Below are 17,820 nucleotides of genomic sequence, written 5' to 3' on the forward strand. Positions count from 1 at the left end.
AGCACTGTGTCCAGCATTGCTTGTTTCAGAATTTCAGCTTCACATTTACACCTTTTAAAAACCCATTGAAATGATTTACCACAGATTCTATGATTCAGTATTAATACTTAACTCAAACATTTAAATATTTGAAATTGTTAAATGATCCTTTCTTTTCACTGAGAGCAACTGAGAGCAATATCTACTCAAATCTACATGTAGGACAGAGATATCTTTGTGGCCCATTTTTTGAGGAAATGCTCAACTAGGTTCCAGTCATGCAAATAGCAATTTAGCGTCTGAATAGCAATACATGAAATCAGAAGGCAAAAATGCAAGTTTGAAATTATTTTTGTATTATGAGGATCTGAATTCAGAAGATGTTTTATTGAAGTTATACAGAATCTTGATGAGACTGCATCTGGACCACTATGTGCAATTTTGGTTTCCCGATCTGAAAAGGGATACAGTTGCCATTTCAGGAGTGCAGTGGAGATTCACAAGATTAATACTAGGGATAGCAAGAGATTAGATTAGATTACTTACTGTGTGGAAACAAGCACTTCGGCCCAACAAGTCCACACCGACCCGCCGAAGCGCAACCCATCCCAACACATTCCCCCACGTTTACCACTTCACCTCACACTACAGACAATTTAGCATGGCCAATTCACCTAACCTGCACATATTTGGACTGCGAGAGGAAACCGGAGCACCCGGAGGAAACCCACATAGACATGGGGAGAATGTGCAAACTCCACAGTGAGTTGCCTGAGGCGGGAATTAAACCTGGGTCTCTGGCGCTGAGGCAGCAGTGCTAACCACTGTGCCACCCACCTTCATATGAAGACGGACTGTTTTGTCTGGGCTTATATTCACTAGGATGAGAGGGTATCTGACTGAAATGTATAAAATTCTAACAGGATTAGACGTAGACGAGATGTAGGAAGGATGTTTTCCCCCAGCTGCAAACCAGGTTACAATTAGTATCTAATTTCCAGCTGTCTTTTGTTTACTCCAGCCAAAGCTGCCTAGGAACTGTTTCAAAATCAATGTCACATGACACCAGGATATAGTCCAACAGGTTTATTTGAAATCACACAAGCTTTCAGAATACAGCCCCTTGGGCTACACCTGACTTTTACCCTATCACATTATTTATATAGGTGTGATCATAGTCACAAATGACATTCCATGTATCCATTACTGTGGTAAACTATTACTCCTTAGCTTTTACAAGTCTATGATAAGGTTGATCTGCTTTCCTAATGCCTTTCCTTTCTTGTACACTGAGGTGAAGCTGACACTTCCTAGTTCTAGTGTTATTTATTGTGTGCTGGCCAGAGAACCACCAGCATAACTTATCCATCTCTTACCAATGTTACCTTGGAGGTCTCTAAGATCAACCACGGCCTGTTAATTCACATCTAGAAGCTGTCCCTCAGCAACATGAAATAAAAACACACTAGTTATCCCTTACAGCCTATCCCAATTTCCCTTGGGAAGAGTTAGGAGTTGCCTTTCTGAAAGCAGTGGTTGCTAGCAATGCCTGTTAGACATTTTTAAATATAGTTGGTAGATAAGACAAATTTGTGTTATTATATGATAACTTGTACTGAATTCCATTATTCTTCTGATTGTGCTGCATATTTCGATAAATACTTAACTTGCATTCCTGATCAAGACTAAAGTTGAGAATGCAGTATGTATATTGTACCATGCTCCAGTGTGACAGTTCTGGATGAATGATCAAGATCAATTTAAGGCTATTTGGGAGAATTTGCAAGTTTAATATTATGCCTTTATTAAGTATTAAAAGGCATACAATGTTTTGGTTAAAAGTGATCATATTATCACTTTTCTGAACAACGAGCCTGGCCCCGTTGCTCAGAAGGGTAGGGTGGAGAAAGGTAGAGCAATAGTTCTTGGGGACTCGATAGTGAGGGGTACAGACAGACGGTTTTGTGGGGGCGACAGGGACTCACGTTTGATATGTTGCCTCTCAGGTGCAAGGGTACGTGACGTCGCTGATCGTGTTTTCCGGGTCCTTAAGGGGGAGGGGGAGCAGCCCCAGATCGTGGTCCACGTTGGCACCAACGATATAGGTAGGAAGAAGGGTGAGGATGTCAGACAGGCTTTCAGGGAGCTAGGTTGGAAGCTCAGAGTTAGAACAAACAGAGTTGTAGTCTCTGGTTTGTTACCCGTGCCACGTGATAGAGAGTCGAGGAATAGGGAGAGAGAGCAGTTAAATGCGTGGCTACAGGGATGGTGCAGGAGGGAGGGATTCCGGTTTCTGGACAACTGGGGTCCTTTCTGGGGAAGGTGGGACCTCTATAAAAAGGATGGGCTACACCTGAACCTGAGGGGCACCAGTATCCTTGGGGGGAGGTTTGCTAGTGCTCTTTGGGAGGGTTTAAACTAACTCCGCGGGGGCATGGGAACCAGGACTGTAGCTTTAGGGTACAGGACCTTGAGTGTAGGGAGGTTAGGAATAATGCAGCGATCTCTAAGGAGGGTGCCTGTAACCAGAAAGGTGGATTGAAGTGTGTATACTTCAATGCCAGAAGTATAAGGAATAAGGTAGGTGAACTTGCAGCGTGGGTTGGTACCTGGGACTTCGATGTTGTGGCCATTACAGAGACGTGGGTAGAACAGGGACAAGAATGGCTGTTGCACGTTCCAGGGTTCAAATGTTTTAGTAGGATCAGACATGGGGGTAAAAAAGGGGGAGGCGTGGCATTACTTGTCAAAGACAGTATCACAGCAGTGGAATGGACGATGGAAGAGGACTTGCCATCTGAGGTAGTTTGGGCTGAGGTTAGAAATAGGAAAGGTGAGGTCACCCTGTTAGGTGTTTTCTACAGGCCTCCTAATAGTCCTAGAGAAGTAGAGGATAATATTGCGAGGATGATTCAGGAAAAGAGTGAAGGTAGCAGGGTGGTTGTTATGGGGGACTTTAACTTCCCAGATATTGACTGGGAGAGCTATAGCTCGAGTTCATTAGATGGGTCGGTGTTTGTACAATGTGTGCAGGAGGGTTTCCTGACACAATATGTCGACAGGCCAACAAGAGGGGAGGCTATATTGGATTTGGTTCTAGGTAATGAACCAGGCCAGGTGTTAGACTTGGAGGTAGGTGAGCACTTCGGGGACAGTGACCACAACTCGGTGACTTTTACTTTAGTGATGGAGAGGGATAATCGTGCGCCGCAGGGCAAGAGCTATAGCTGGGGGCAGGGAAATTATGATGCAGTGAGGCATGACTTAGGTTGTGTGGATTGGAAAAACAGGCTTCAAGAGAAGAACACTAATGAGATGTGGGGATTGTTCAAGGAGCAGCTACTGCGTGTCCTCGATAGGTATGTACCAGTCAGGCATGGTGTAAAGGGCCTTGTGAGGCAGCCGTGGTTTAGTAAGGAATTGGAGTCCCTTGTGAAAGGGAAGAAGGCGGCATATGTAAAGATGAGGCGTGAAGGTTCAGTAGGGGCGATTGAGAGTTATAAGGTAGCCAGGAAGGAGCTAAAGAGGGAGCTAAGAGAAGCGAGAAGGGGACATGAAAAGTCTTTAGCTGGTAGGATTAGGGAAAACCCAAAGGCTTTCTATAGGTATGTCAAGAATAAAAGGATGACTAGGGTAGGTATCGGTCCAGTCAAGGATAGTAGTGGGAAGTTGTGTGTGGAGGCGGAGGAGATTGGAGAGACATTAAATCAGTACTTTTCATCAGTATTCACTCAGGAACAGGACACTGTTGCTGATGTGAATATGGAATCACAAATAATTAGAATGGATGCCCTGGAAATATGCAGGGAAGAGGTTTTGGGAATATTGGAAAGGATGAATATAGATAAGTCTCCTGGGCCTGATGGCATTTACCCCAGGATCCTATGGGAAGCTAGGGAGGAGATAGCAGAGCCATTGGCCTGGATTTTTATGTCGTCATTGTCAACGGGAATAGTACCAGAGGACTGGAGGATAGCGAATGTGGTCCCCTTGTTCAAGAAAGGGAGTAGGGATAGCCCTAGTAACTATAGGCCAGTGAGTCTGACTTCAGTGGTGGGCAAAGTCTTAGAGAGAATGGTAAGGGATAAGATTTATGAACATCTGGGTAGGAATAACGTGATCAGGGATAGCCAGCATGGTTTTGTGAAGGGCAGGTCGTGCCTCACAAACCTTATTGAGTTCTTTGAGAAGGTGACTAAGGAAGTGGATGAGGGTAAAGCAGTAGATGTTGTGTATATGGATTTTAGTAAGGCGTTCGATAAGGTTCCCCATGATAGGCTAATGCTAAAACTTCGGAGGTATGGCATTGAGGATACATTAGAGGTTTGGATTAGGAATTGGCTGGCTGGAAGGAGACAGAGGGTAGTAGTTGATGGATTATGTTCATCTTGGAGCGCAGTTACTAGCGGTGTACCACAAGGATCTGTTTTGGGACCATTGCTTTTTGTTATCTTTATAAATGATCTAGAGGAAGGACTTGAAAGCTGGGTAAGCAAGTTTGCGGATGACACAAAAGTCGGTGGAGTTGTGGATAGTGAGGAAGGAAGTGGTAGGTTACAGCGGGATATAGATAAGTTGCAGAGCTGGGCGGAAATGTGGCAAATGGAATTCAATGTAGCTAAGTGCGAAGTCGTTCACTTTGGTAGGAATAACAAGATGATGGATTACTGGGCTAATGGTAGGCTACTTGGTAGTGTGGATGAGCAGAGGGATCTTGGTGTCCATGTACACAGATCTCTGAAAGTTGCCACCCAGGTAAATAGTACTGTGAGGAAGGCATATGGTGTACTGGGCTTTATTGGCAGAGGAATTGAGTTCCGGAGTCCTGAGGTCATGTTGCAGTTGTATAAGACTCTGGTGAGGCCTCATCTGGAGTACTGTGTGCAGTTTTGGTCGCCATACTATAGGAAGGATGTGGAAGCTTTAGAACGAGTGCAGAGGAGGTTTACCAGGATGTTGCCTGGAATGGTAGGAAAATCTTATGAGGAAAGGCTGAGGCACTTGGGGCTGTTCTCATTGGAGAAGAGAAGGTTTAGGGGAGATCTGATAGAAGTGTATAAGATGATTAGGGGTTTAGATAGGGTAGATACTAAGAACCTTTTACCGCTAATGGAGTCAGGTGTTACTAGGGGACATAGCTTTAAATTAAGGGGTGGTAGGTATAGGACAGATGTTAGGGGTAGATTCTTCACACAGCGGGTTGAGAGTTCATGGAATGCCCTGCCCGTATCAGTGGTGAACTCTCCTTCTTTATGGTCATTTAAGCGGGCATTGGATAGGCATTTGGAAGTTATTGGGCTAGTATAGGTTAGGTAGGATTCGGTCGGCGCAACATCGAGGGCCGAAGGGCCTGTACTGCGCTGTATCCTTCTATGTTCTATGTTCTATTATTGTACAAAAAAAATGTTTCCTCTCCATCAGATATTCCAAAGGTCTGAGTGTTTTTTTGAACATTTTCATTCTGTCTGCAAGTCTGATTTTGGTACCTACAATGGTTTATTGCTTGAAACAACACTTACATTCTCAGCCAGTCTTTGTCTTCAACTGTGAACACGGTTACAACGAAGGACAGTGTAAACATTAAAAACCATTCCCTTTTCTTACCCTAGGTACTGCATTCGACAGTCCTCTGATATGTACTTTGATCTGATGTCTGATATTTTATTTAATTTCACATCCTACTAAGTAATTGCAAATTTTGTGCATCTTTCTCCTACTCTTGCCATGCATTACTTATCCTATTCTATATTTTAAGTGCATTTTAATTGGCTCCCTTACTACATACCTAAACTATTTTGACACTTATCCAACTTCTTAGATACTTATTTTCGACTGGGAAAATTAGTACCTTTGACAGTTAACTTTTACTCTTGTTTATCTATTCTTAGTTTTGTTCATGATGAGTTTCTACATTGTTACAGTGAAGGATCCATGTTTACATTATCCTGTCATATCACTTTACACAGACTTCCAATTTGATTTCCTGTGTTGAAAGCTGTTCCATATGTTTATTGTTCATTGTACAAACCCTTGGAAGAACAGTTATGACTTAAAATTTAAGGTCATAAAGTCTTAGAGATATACAACATGGAAACAGACTCTGCGGTTCAACCCGTCCATGCCGACCAGATATCCCAACCCAATCTAGTCCCATCTGGCAGCACCCGGCCCATATCCCTCCAAACCCTTCCTATTCATATACCCATCCAAATGCCTCTTAAATGTTGCAATTGTACCAGCCTCTACCACTTCCTCTGGCAGCTCATTCCATACACATTTCCCTCGGAGTGAAAACGTTGCCCCTTACGTCTCTTCTATATCTTTCCCCTCTCACCATAAACCTAATGCCCTCTAGTTCTGGACTCCCCCAACCCAGGGAAAAAAGCTTTGTCTATTTATCCTATCCATGCACCTCAATTTTGTAAACCACTATAAGGTCACCCCTCAGCCTCCGATGCTCCAGAGAAAATAGCCCCAGCCTGTTCAGCCTCTCCCTATAGCTCAAATCCTCCAACCATGGCAACATCCTTGTACATCTTTTCTGAACCCTTTCAAGTTTCACAACATCTTTCCGATAGGAAGGAGACCAGAATTGCACGCAATATTCCAACAGTGGCCTGACCAATGTCCTGTACAGCTGCAACATGACCTCCCAACTCCTGTACTCAATCAGTACTCCTGTACTCAATAAAGTAAAGCATACTAAACGCTGTCTTCACTATCTACCTGCGACTCCACTTTCAAGGAGCTATGAACCTGCACTGCAAGGTCTCTTTGTTCAGCAACACTCCCTAGGACCTTACCATTAAGTATATAATTCCTGCTAAGAATTGCTTTCCCAAAATGCAGCACCTCACATTTATCTGAATTAAACTCCATCTGCCACTTCTCAGCCCATTGGCCCATCTGATCAAGATCCTTCTTCGCTGTCCACTACACTTCCAATTTTGGTGTTATCTGCAAACTTACTAACTATACCTTTTATGCTTGCATCCAAATCATTTATATAAATGACACAAAGTAGAGGACCTAGCACCAATCCTTGTGGCACTCCACTGGTCACAGGCCTCCAAGTCTGAAAAACAACCCTTCACCACCACCCTCTGTCTTCTACCTTTGAGCCAGTTCTATATCCAAATGGCTATTTCTCCCTGTACTCCATGCAATCTAACCTTGCTAACCAGTCTCTCATTGGGAACCGTGTCAAACAACTTACGGAAGTCCATATAGATCAGGTCTACCGCTCTGCCCTCATCAATCCTCTTTATTATTTCTTCAAAAAGCTCATTCAAGTTCCTGAGACATGATTTCTCACGGACAAAACCATGTTGACTATCTCTGATCAGTGCTTGCCTTTTCAAATACATGTACATCCTGTCCCTTAGGATTCCCTCCAACAAGTTGCCCACCACCAATGTCAGGCTCACTGGTCTATAGTTCCCTGGCTTGTCCCTACCACCCTTCTTAAAAGTGGTACGTTAGCCAACCTCCAGTCTTCCAGCACCTCATCTGTGACTATTGATGATACAACTATCTCAGCAAGAGGCCCATCAAACACTTCCCTAGGTTACCACAGGGTTCTAGGGTACATCTGATCAGATCCTGGTAATTTATCCACCTCCATGCATTTCAAGACATCCAGCACTTCCTCCTCTGTAATATGGACATTTTTCACGATGTCACCACCTATTTCCCGACATTTTATATCTTCCATGTCTTTGTCCACAGTAAACTCTGATGCAAAATACTTGTTTAGTATCTCCCCCATTTTCTGTGGCTCCACACAAAGGCCTCCTTGCTGATTTTAAGGGGTCCTATTCTCTCCCCAGTTACCCTTTGTCCTTAATGTATTTGTAAAACCTTTTGGATTCTTCTTAAGTCTATTTGCCAAAACTATCTCTTGTCCCCTTTTTTTGCCCTCCTCATTTTCTTCTTAAGTATACTGTTCTGTAGATGGTGCACAAGTCTACCTAGAATTATTTAGTTATTATAAGGTTTAGAACTTTTGGTTGTTCTATAGGTACTAGACATCAAAAGAATTTTACTTACCTGTATTAACGAGTGTACTACTGTTGTATAATGTCCCCAGGTGAGGCCCAGACAATGAAAGGAAAGTGTGCAGCTTGTTCAAGTAAAATTTAAATCTTTGTCTTGTGAGAACAGATCGAATAATCAAGTTACCTAAAGAGTGCCCTATGAAACTGTTAGCGAAAGAGAGAAAGAGAATTAGGTGCAATTCGAAACACAATTCTACACATCATCTTTCATGAAGTGAAAATTAATTTCTGTTTAATATTTACCAGTTTTGCCAAATGGCCCTGGCTATCAGCTCAGTGTAAACTCTCATTTTTATTGCAATACATTATCCGAGCATATCTGGAATGGTTTAATTCACACTGATAAGTGCATTGCTTAAATATTACTTAAAGAATCACACAAATAATTTGCAGTGGGTTGGAAGTCGATCATCGAGGGAATTTCATTTGAATGAGTTGACACAAAGTTGAGTATGGAAAATGTGAGGACTGTAGATGCTGGAGATCAGAGTCGAAAGTGTGGTGCTGGAAAAGCACAGCAGGTCAGGCAGCATCTGAGGAGCAGGAGAATTGACGTTTCAGACAAAAGCCCTTCATCAGGCAATCCCTGAAACATTGATTCTCCTGCTCCTCGGATGCTGCCTGACCTGTTGTGCTTTTCCAGCACTTCTGACAAAGTTGAATATCTTTTGTGTGCTGTAAATCAATTTGGCTTTACATTATTACAAAATGTGCAACACAAAAGTGAAGTCCAGTTTTTCTTGAAGAGAGTATGGTAAAGATTTGATGATTTCCTTATGCTCAAAGCTGCTTTTGATTCAAAAATGGCATCTGAGATTAAGCAGTGGTCTTAAGGTGCTAATCATACTAATAATTGAAACTACTTAACTTCTGTGTTATGTACAGATACTGGCACCAGTGATTTTGAAGTTCTTGTCAAAAGGTTTGACAGGGTTTTGAAATTGAAATGCTCTATAAAAAGTATCACGTCAGAGGTGGCATGCATGTCAAAGCCTACAATACGTTTTGAAAAGTCTATTGATGGAATTCACAGAAGGTGCAGCACAGAATGCTACATCAACTGTGTGTGCACCAACTCTCATAGAATACTTAGGTTAATGATATTCTCCCACATTTCCCCATAAGTCTGTAATTTGTTTCCCCCTTCAGGCACTTTGATGTTGAGTATTTCCAGAATTTCTCTTTTTAGTTCAAATTTCTGGGCCAACAATAAAAAGAAACATTTCTATCCTTGATAAGCAAGATATTTGACATTGCTTTTTCACCAGTACAGTGCATCAGACTGAACGAAAAACTTTGAAATGCAAGTTATTTGAATTGCTGATTTATGCGCAATCGATTATGAACTATAATGCCAGGATACAGATACTGGAAATAAATAAGCATGTACAAAGTATTTACACTAGCATAGAGCATTTTCTCAATATGTAATGGCATTTCAAATTTTTCTAAAAAGTCAATTCAAAGTATCAGAGTATAAAATTGAAATAATTTTCAGCAAGTACAGTTTGTTATCATAAAATACTTCTGGCCACATGTAAAATAGCATCCAAATTACCTGGAAATAAAGAGGAGAATTAAAATCTACATTCACCACTATACTCAGGGAAGAGAAAAACAATTGACATAGTCATCAGAACCCATGGTGTTAGAGGTAGTAAATTGGTGGGGGTAGACAATTGGTTAATGGGCATGGAAACAGTGAATGGAAATAAGGGTTCTTCTTCAGTGGGATTCCACAGATATCAACGTTGGGATCTCAACCATATGCAATATATACTAATGACTTGGAGGATGGTCAGAAGTCACATGACACCAGATTATAGTCCAACAAGCTTATTTGAAATCACAAGCTTTTGGAGTGCTGCCTCTTCACCAGGAGACTTGAAGGGAAGTGAATGGACTGTATCTAAATCTGCACATGACAAAAAAAAAAGTGGCAAAGCAAGTTGTGTGAGGGTGTACAAAGTTTGAAGACAAATACTGTTAGGTTAAATCGCTGGGCAAAAAGTTGGGAAATGGAGTATAATATGGAAAAGAGATGAAGTTGTTTATTTTGGGAGGAAGAGCAAAAGATTAAGCGTATTATTTAATGGAGAAAAACTACAGGAAGCTGCAACAGAAAGTGACTTGGGGGTACTTGTGTCCAAAACACACAAAGCTAGCACACAGATTCATAAGGTAATCAGGAAGGCTAATGAAATGTTGACCCTTTTGTCAAGGGGGTTGAAGTACAAAAATAGGGATGTCTTATTACAAATGTATAAAATGCTAGTGAGACCACATCTGCACTACTGTGAGCAGTACTTTGGTCTCTTTATTTAAGGAAAGATATTATTTCATTGATGCATGCCAGATAAGGTTCACTGGAATGATCTTCAGTATGGAAGTATTGTTTTATGAGCAAAGGCTAAGCAGGTTGCGACTACTCACTGAAGGTTAGAAAAATGAGAGATGATCTTATTGAAGCATATTGGACTATTAAGGGGCTTGGCAGGGTAAATGCTGAGAGGATGCTTCCACTCGTGGGAGAGTCTAGGACCAAAGGCTTAGTCTTGGAATAAAGAGACACAAATTTAAGATTGAGATGAAAAGGAATTTCTCCTCTCAGAGAGTTGAGAGTCTTTGGAAGTCCTTGCCACAGAGTGCTGGGGTCAGAGTCCTTGTGTTCCTTTAAGCATGAGATAGATAGATTCTTGATCAGTTGGGGCGATCAGGATTCTGGAGAAAAGGCAGAGTAGCCATGATCCTATTGAATGGTGGAGCTGGCTCAAGGGGTCAAACAGCCTCCTTCTGTTACTATTTTTTATACATCATTTCCATCAAAAATAGGATGATAAAAAAAATCAAACAGCAAACATTTTTAAGAAGTTAAACGTAGCCAATGTTTTTAATTAACTCAATTTAGAAAATAATGTGTATTGTTACAAAAATACAATATTTGGATGAACTAAACTTTTTAGGTGTATGGCCACAAGTAATTAACTTCCTGTGTTGTTTTCTACTTGCAAACTCCTGAGTGACAGGATAGAAAGTCCAGCCCAGCTAACCATTGTCCAAGGATTAACTGCCAAAAATAAACCTGTTTATATCAAAGTAGGATAGCTGATTTTTGCAAATGACTGGAAGGAATTCCTTACAAAGTAGCTGTTAAGTGCTTGCTAGCTCAAAACACCTCATCAGCCTTCAACACTGAGATTAAGAGGGAACAAGCCAAAGCCGCGCAAAATGCAGAAGAAAAAGGCTTCATGAAATAGCAGAAATAAAATGAATGGGATTATCAAAGGTAGACAGGATAGTGAAGGTGTCAATTGTTATGTTTGCCTTTATTGGTCAGTGCATTGAGCATAAGAGTTAGGAGTCCAGATTAGAGTGGTGCTATAAAAACACAGCAGGTCAGGAAAATGGACGTTTTGGGCAGGGACCCTTCATCAGAAATGAGGCTGGGAGCCTCTGGGGTGGAGAGATAAATGGGAGGGGGTGGGGCTGTGGAGAAGGTAGGTAAGAGTGCAATAGGTGGATGGAGGTGGGGGTGAAGGTGATAGGTCAGAGAGGAGGGTGGGGCAGATAGGTGGGAAGGATGATTGGCAGGTAGGACAGGTCACGAGGATGGTGCTGAACTGGAAGTTTGGAACTGGGATGGGGGGGGGGGTAATGAGGAAACTGGTGAAGTCCATATTGATGCCCTTGGGTTGAAGTGTTCCGAGGCGTATCTGATCCAGAGTTTGGGTTGGACATACATAACAGAACACAGGAGGCCGAACCTATCAACAAGGACGGCATACTCAAACTACTAGACCTGTGCCTCACCACACACTTTACATTCAACAATCAGATATACGAACAAATCAACGGAACACCCATGGGATCACCAATCTCGGGACTCATAGCAGAGGCAGTTATGCAAAGGTTAGAACATACAGCCCTACCACAAATCCAACCCAAACTCTGGATCAGATACGTCGATGACACCTTTGTAATCATCAAAAACACAGAAATAGAAAAAACACACCGAATCATCAACGCCACACTCACAGGAATACGATTCACGAGAGAAGAGGAAAAGGATAGCCAACTCCCATTCCTAGACGTGTTAGTAGAGAGAACACCCAACGGAGAATTCACCACAAGGGTACACAGGAAACCAACACACACAGACCAAGTCCTAAACTATGAAAGTAACCACCCCAACACACACAAACGAAGCTGCATCAGGACACTATTCAAAAGAGCCACAACACACTGCAGTACACCAGAACTGCGAAAAGAGGAAGAGGAACATCTATGCAAGGTATTCGCCAAAAACGGATACCCACGCAACTTTATCACCAGATGCCTAAGAGATAGACCACGGAACGAGGACATGCCACAACCAAAAGGACTAGCCACACTACCATACGTCAGGAGCGTCTCAGAACTGACAGCCAGACTGCTGCGACCCTTAGGACTCATAAGAGCACACAAGCCAACTTCCACACTCAGACAACAACTCACTAGAACAAAGGACCCAATAGGCAGCACGAGCCAAACTAACGTAGTTTACAAAATACCATGCAAGGACTGCACAAAACACTATATAGGACAAACAGGAAGACAGCTAACAATCCGCATCCATGAACATCAGCTAGCCACAAAACGACATGACCAGCTATCCCTAGTAGCCATACACTCAGACAACCAGGAACATGAATTTGACTGGGAAAACACTACCATCATAGGACAAGCCAGACAGAGAACAGCCAGGGAATTCCTAGAGGCATGGCATTCATCCACAAACTCCATTAACAGACACATGGACCTGGACCCCATATACAAACCACTACAGCTGAAACTGACACCCGGAAGCGGCAAGAACATCCATCAACAGACACATCGACCTGGACCCCACATACAAACTACTACAGCTGAAACTGACACCCGGAAGCGGCAAGAACAAACCACTATAAATACCAGAAGAAACATCAAAGCAGCGCTTCACAGGAGGCTCCAATAGCACTGATGATGTTCCCTAGCTTGGGAACGAAACGTTTGCAGCAAAAACTTCCAGCTCGGCGAACAGAACCACAACAGTACAATTATTCATGGGTAGCACTCTGTTGGATGGCATTCGTTTCCCATTTTCAGGCCAGTTTTACCATAGGTCTTAACGAATTTTGAGAAGATTTGTAGCTCAGGTTGAGGCATCATGGTAGCCCACAAACTCACCAACACAAAAACAGCAGCTAATGAACTTGAAAGACCCTATCCAGATGAGCAAAACTAATGTCATTTACAAAATACTGTGCAAGGACTGTAACAAACACTACACTGGACAAAGGCAGAAAATTAGCCACCAGGATACATGAACACTAACTAGCCACAAAGTATCCTCACGTACGGATGAGGAAGGACACCACTTCGACTGGGGCAACACATCCATTCTAGGACAAGCCAAACAAAGACACGCATGAGAATTCCTAAATGCATGGTATTCCAACCGGAACTCTATCAACAACCACATCAAGTTAGACCCCATCTACCACCCTCTGAGAAAAAGAACAGGAAGTGACTTCACCACAGGAAATAACATCACCAACCCAAAGAAATCCAAACATATAGAGAGCAGGAATTTTCAGCATTGTTTCGCCTGAGGCCCACTGAAGATGTTACCTAGTAGGGAAATGAACCTTGCAGCTCAGCAAGCAAACCTACATCTAAAAATTCAACCTGAGCTACAAATCTTCTCAAAACTCGCTGTTGACATATTGCGTGTAATTCTGGTCTTCCTGCTATAGGAAGGATGTTGTGAAACTTGAAAGGGTTCAGAAAAGATTTACATGCATTTTGCCAAGTTTGGAGGGTTTGAGATATAGGGAAAGGCTGAATTGACTGGGGCGATATCCCCTAGAGCATCGGAGACTGAGGAGTGACCTTATAAAGGTTTGTAAAATAAAGAGAGGCATTGAACATGTAAACGGCAAGGTCTTTTCCCCAGGGTGTGGGGAGTCCAAAACTAGAGGTCATAGATTTAAGGTGAGAGGGGCAAGAATTTAATGGGACCTAAGGGGCAACTTTTTCGTGCAGAGGGTGGTGCGTCTATGGAATAGGGTGCCAGAGGAAACAGTGGAGGCTGGTATATGAATAGGAAGGGTTTAGAGGGATATTGGCCATGTGCTGGCAAAATGGGACAAGATTAATTTTGGATAACTGGTTGGCAAGGATGAGTTGGACCAAAGAGTCTGTTTCCATGCTGTATATCTTTATGACTCTAAACCTCAAGGCTTTAAGGATGTTGTAAAAACAGGAAGGAGGTGGCAAGGGAGGAAGACTTGAGAGTTTCAGACTGCAGGATGATAGTGGCTACAGCAGGATTAATATCAGGATGTGATATACTGAATTTGCAAAGAGAACTTGAAAACAACACAATAACTTTAAGATCGTTTGGAAATCTTACAGACCATGCAAAATTGATAGTTTAAATACATCTCTCTTGAAAATATTAATAAAAATATCTACCTGTATTTCTTATGAAATAAAACACTGCAGATGTTAGAAGTATGAAATAAAATCAAAAAAGTGCTGGAGAAACTCAATAGAGTTGGCAGCATCTGTGAAGAGTAGAATTGATTTTAGTCTGACTCTTCTTCAGAAGTCCTGTATTTCTTGTCAGCTTACCTGATTTTGGAAACTGTAAGGTTGTAAATTTGAATGTACTGTATTATCTCATCCAAAAGTCGATCTGTCATGGATTCAAAGTCTGCAAATGTGTCATTCTATGGAAAAGATGATAAATATTCAACACATACACTTTATTTTCAGATTTGGCCAAGATGTTTAGTGAAATGCCTTTGTTACAATGTTCAGCAAAAAGTAAAATACATTTCTGATTTAAAATAAAGGACAGTTGATAGTGGAAATCACAACAACATTGAACATAGAACAATACAGAGCAGAACAGGTCCTTCGGTCCTCAATGTTGCGCCTACCTGTGAACTAATCTAAACCCATCCCCCTGCACTATCCCATCATCATCCATATGCTTATCACAAGGATTGTTTAAATCTCACTAATGTGGCTGAGTTAACTACATTCGCAGGCAGGATATTCTACACCCTTACCACACTCTGAGTAAAGATGCCTCTGACATCTGTCTTAAATCTGTCGTCCCTCAATTTGTAGCTATGTCCCCTTGTACAAGCTAACGTCATCTTAGGAAAAAAGCTCTCACTGTCCACTCTATCTAATACTCTAACCATCTTGCATGTTCCTATCGAATCCCCTCTTAGTCTTCTTCTTTCCAATGAGAACAGACCCAAGTCTTTCAGCCTTTCCTCATAAGACCTTCTCTCCAGACCAGGTAACAACATCCTGTTAATCTCCTCTGCACCTTTTCCAATACTTTCACATCCTTCCTGTAATGGGGCCGCCATTGTACACAATATTCCAAGTGTGGCCGCACTAACGTTTTGTATAGTTGCAGCATGACATTACGGCTCCAGACTCAATCCCTCTACTAATAAAATCTAACACACCATATGTCGTCTTAGCGACACTATCAACCTGGGGGCAACTTTCAGGGATCTATGTACATGGACTCCAAGATCCCTTTCTGCAAAGTGAGGACTTCAGATGCTGGTGATGAGTCAAGATTAACATGGTGCTGGAAAAGCATAGCAGGTCAGGCAGTATCTGAGAAGCAGGACAATTGATGTTTCAGGCAAAAGCTCTTAATAAGGAATGAGGCAGGGGGCCTCCAGGATGGAGAGATAAATGGGAGGGGGGTGGGGCTGGGGAGAAGGTAGCTAAGAGTACAATAGGTGAATGGAGGTGGGGATGAAGATGATAGGTTGGAGGGGAGGGTGGAGCGGATAGGTAGGAAGGAAGATTGGCAGGTAGCACAGGTCATGAGGATGGTGCTGAGTTGGCATGTTGAAACTGGGGTAAGGTGGGGGGGAAGGGAAAAGAAGAAACTGGTGAAGTCCACAATAATGCCCTGGGGTTGAAGTGTTCCGAAGTGGAAGATGAGGTGTTTTTCCTCCAGGCGTTGGGTGGTGAGGGAGTGGTGGTGGAGGAGGCCCAGGACCTGCATGTCCTTGGCAGAGTGGGAAGGGGAGTTGAAATGTTCGGCCATGGGGTGGTGGGATTGATTAGTCTGGGTGTCCCAGAGATGTTCCCTAAAGCGCTCTGCGAGGAAGCATCCAGTCTCCCCACTATAAAGGAGACCGCATCGGGATACAATAAATGATGTTGGTGGATGTGCAGATGAAGCTTTGATGGATGTGGAAGGCTCCTTTGCGGTTTTGGATGGAGGGGAGGGGGTGGGCGGGAAAGAGGTGTGGGCGCAGGTTTTGCAATTCCTGCGGTGGCAGGGGAGGGTGCAAGGAGGATGTGTGGGTTGTTGGAGGGGCATGACCTGACCAGGTAGTCACGGATAGGGGTGGGGACGGAAATATCCCTGGTGGTGGGGTCCGTTTGTAGGTGGTGGAAATGCCGGCTGATGATGTCGTTTATGCGGAGGTTGGTTGGGTGGAAGGTTTGGATCGGGGTGTTATGTTCTTGTTCTGGTTGGAAGGGTGGAGTTTGAGGGCGGAGGTGTAGGACATGAAAGAGATGCATTGGAGGGTACCTTCAACCATGTGGGAAGGAAATTTACGGTCTTTAAAGGAGGCGGCCATCTGGTGTGTTCTGTGGTGGAACTGGTCCTCCTGGGAGCAGATACGGCGGAGGTGGAGAAATTGGGAATACGGGATAGCATTTTTGCTGGAGGTAGGGTGGGGAGAGGTGTAATCCAGGTAGCTGTGGGAGTTGGTGGGTTTGTAAAAAATGGCAGTGTTAAGTCGGTCATCATTGATGGAGATGGATGGGTCCAGGAAGGGGAGGGAGGTGTCAGAGATGGCCCACGTGAATTTAAGGTCTGGGTGGAATGTGCTGGTGAAGTTCAACTTCCTCACTGGTGCACGAGGTGGTGCCAATGCAGTTATCAATGTAGCAGAGGAAGAGGTGGGGAGTGGTGCCGGTGAAATGACGGAAGATGTACTGTTCGACGTAGCATGTACATCTACACTATCAAGAATCTTTCCATTGACCCAATATTCTGCCTTTCTGTTATTCCTACCAAAGTGAATCACCTCACATTTAGCAGCACTGAACTCCATTTGCCACCTCTCAGCCCAATTCTGCAATTTATCTAAGTCCCCCTGCAACTTGCAACATTCTTCCACACTGTTCACTACCCCATCGACATCAGTGTCATCTGCAAACTTACTAACCCATCCACCTATGCCTGCATATAAGTCATTTATAAAAATGATAAACATCAGTGGTCCCAAAACAGATCCTTGTGGCATACCACGAGTAACCGGACTACAGGCTGAATATTTTCCATCAACCGCTGCTTGCTGCCTTCTTACAGAAAGCCAGTTTCTAATCCAAACTTGCTAAATCACCCTCAATCCCATGCCTCTGCATTTCCTCCAACAGCCTACCATGTGGAACCTTATCAAAGGCTTTACTGAAGTCATTTACAGCACGACAACTGCCCTACCCTCATCCATATGCTTGGTCACCCTCTCAAAAAACTCCATGAGGTTTGTGAGACATGACCTGCCCTTGACAAGACCATGTTGACTATCTGCAATCAAATTATTGCTTGCTAGGTGATTATAAATCCTTTACCTTATCCTTTCCAAAACTGTTCCTAAACAGACATAAGGCTCACTGGTCTATAACTAAATGGGTCATCTCTACTGCACTTCGAGAACAAGGGCACAACATTTGTAATCCCCCAGTCCTCTGGTACTAAATA

At 43.0% G+C, this 17,820-nt stretch overlaps 1 protein-coding gene across 3 annotated transcripts in view; it reads right to left on the minus strand.

The window, feature by feature from the left end:
• fam135a (family with sequence similarity 135 member A) overlaps positions 1-17,820 on the minus strand; it is a 329,943-nt gene that overhangs the window by 13,049 nt on the left and 299,074 nt on the right. For all 3 annotated transcript variants that reach the window (XM_060851940.1, XM_060851926.1, XM_060851932.1), the window contains 2 exons: positions 14,691-14,788; positions 8,029-8,180 (listed from right to left, as the gene is read on the minus strand). In XM_060851940.1, coding sequence (XP_060707923.1) covers positions 8,029-8,180; positions 14,691-14,788 — 250 coding nt within the window. The remainder of the gene's footprint in view (positions 1-8,028; positions 8,181-14,690; positions 14,789-17,820) is intronic.

This window comes from Hemiscyllium ocellatum, chromosome 3 (genome assembly GCF_020745735.1).
Source record: "Hemiscyllium ocellatum isolate sHemOce1 chromosome 3, sHemOce1.pat.X.cur, whole genome shotgun sequence".
Lineage (NCBI taxonomy): Eukaryota > Metazoa > Chordata > Chondrichthyes > Orectolobiformes > Hemiscylliidae > Hemiscyllium > Hemiscyllium ocellatum.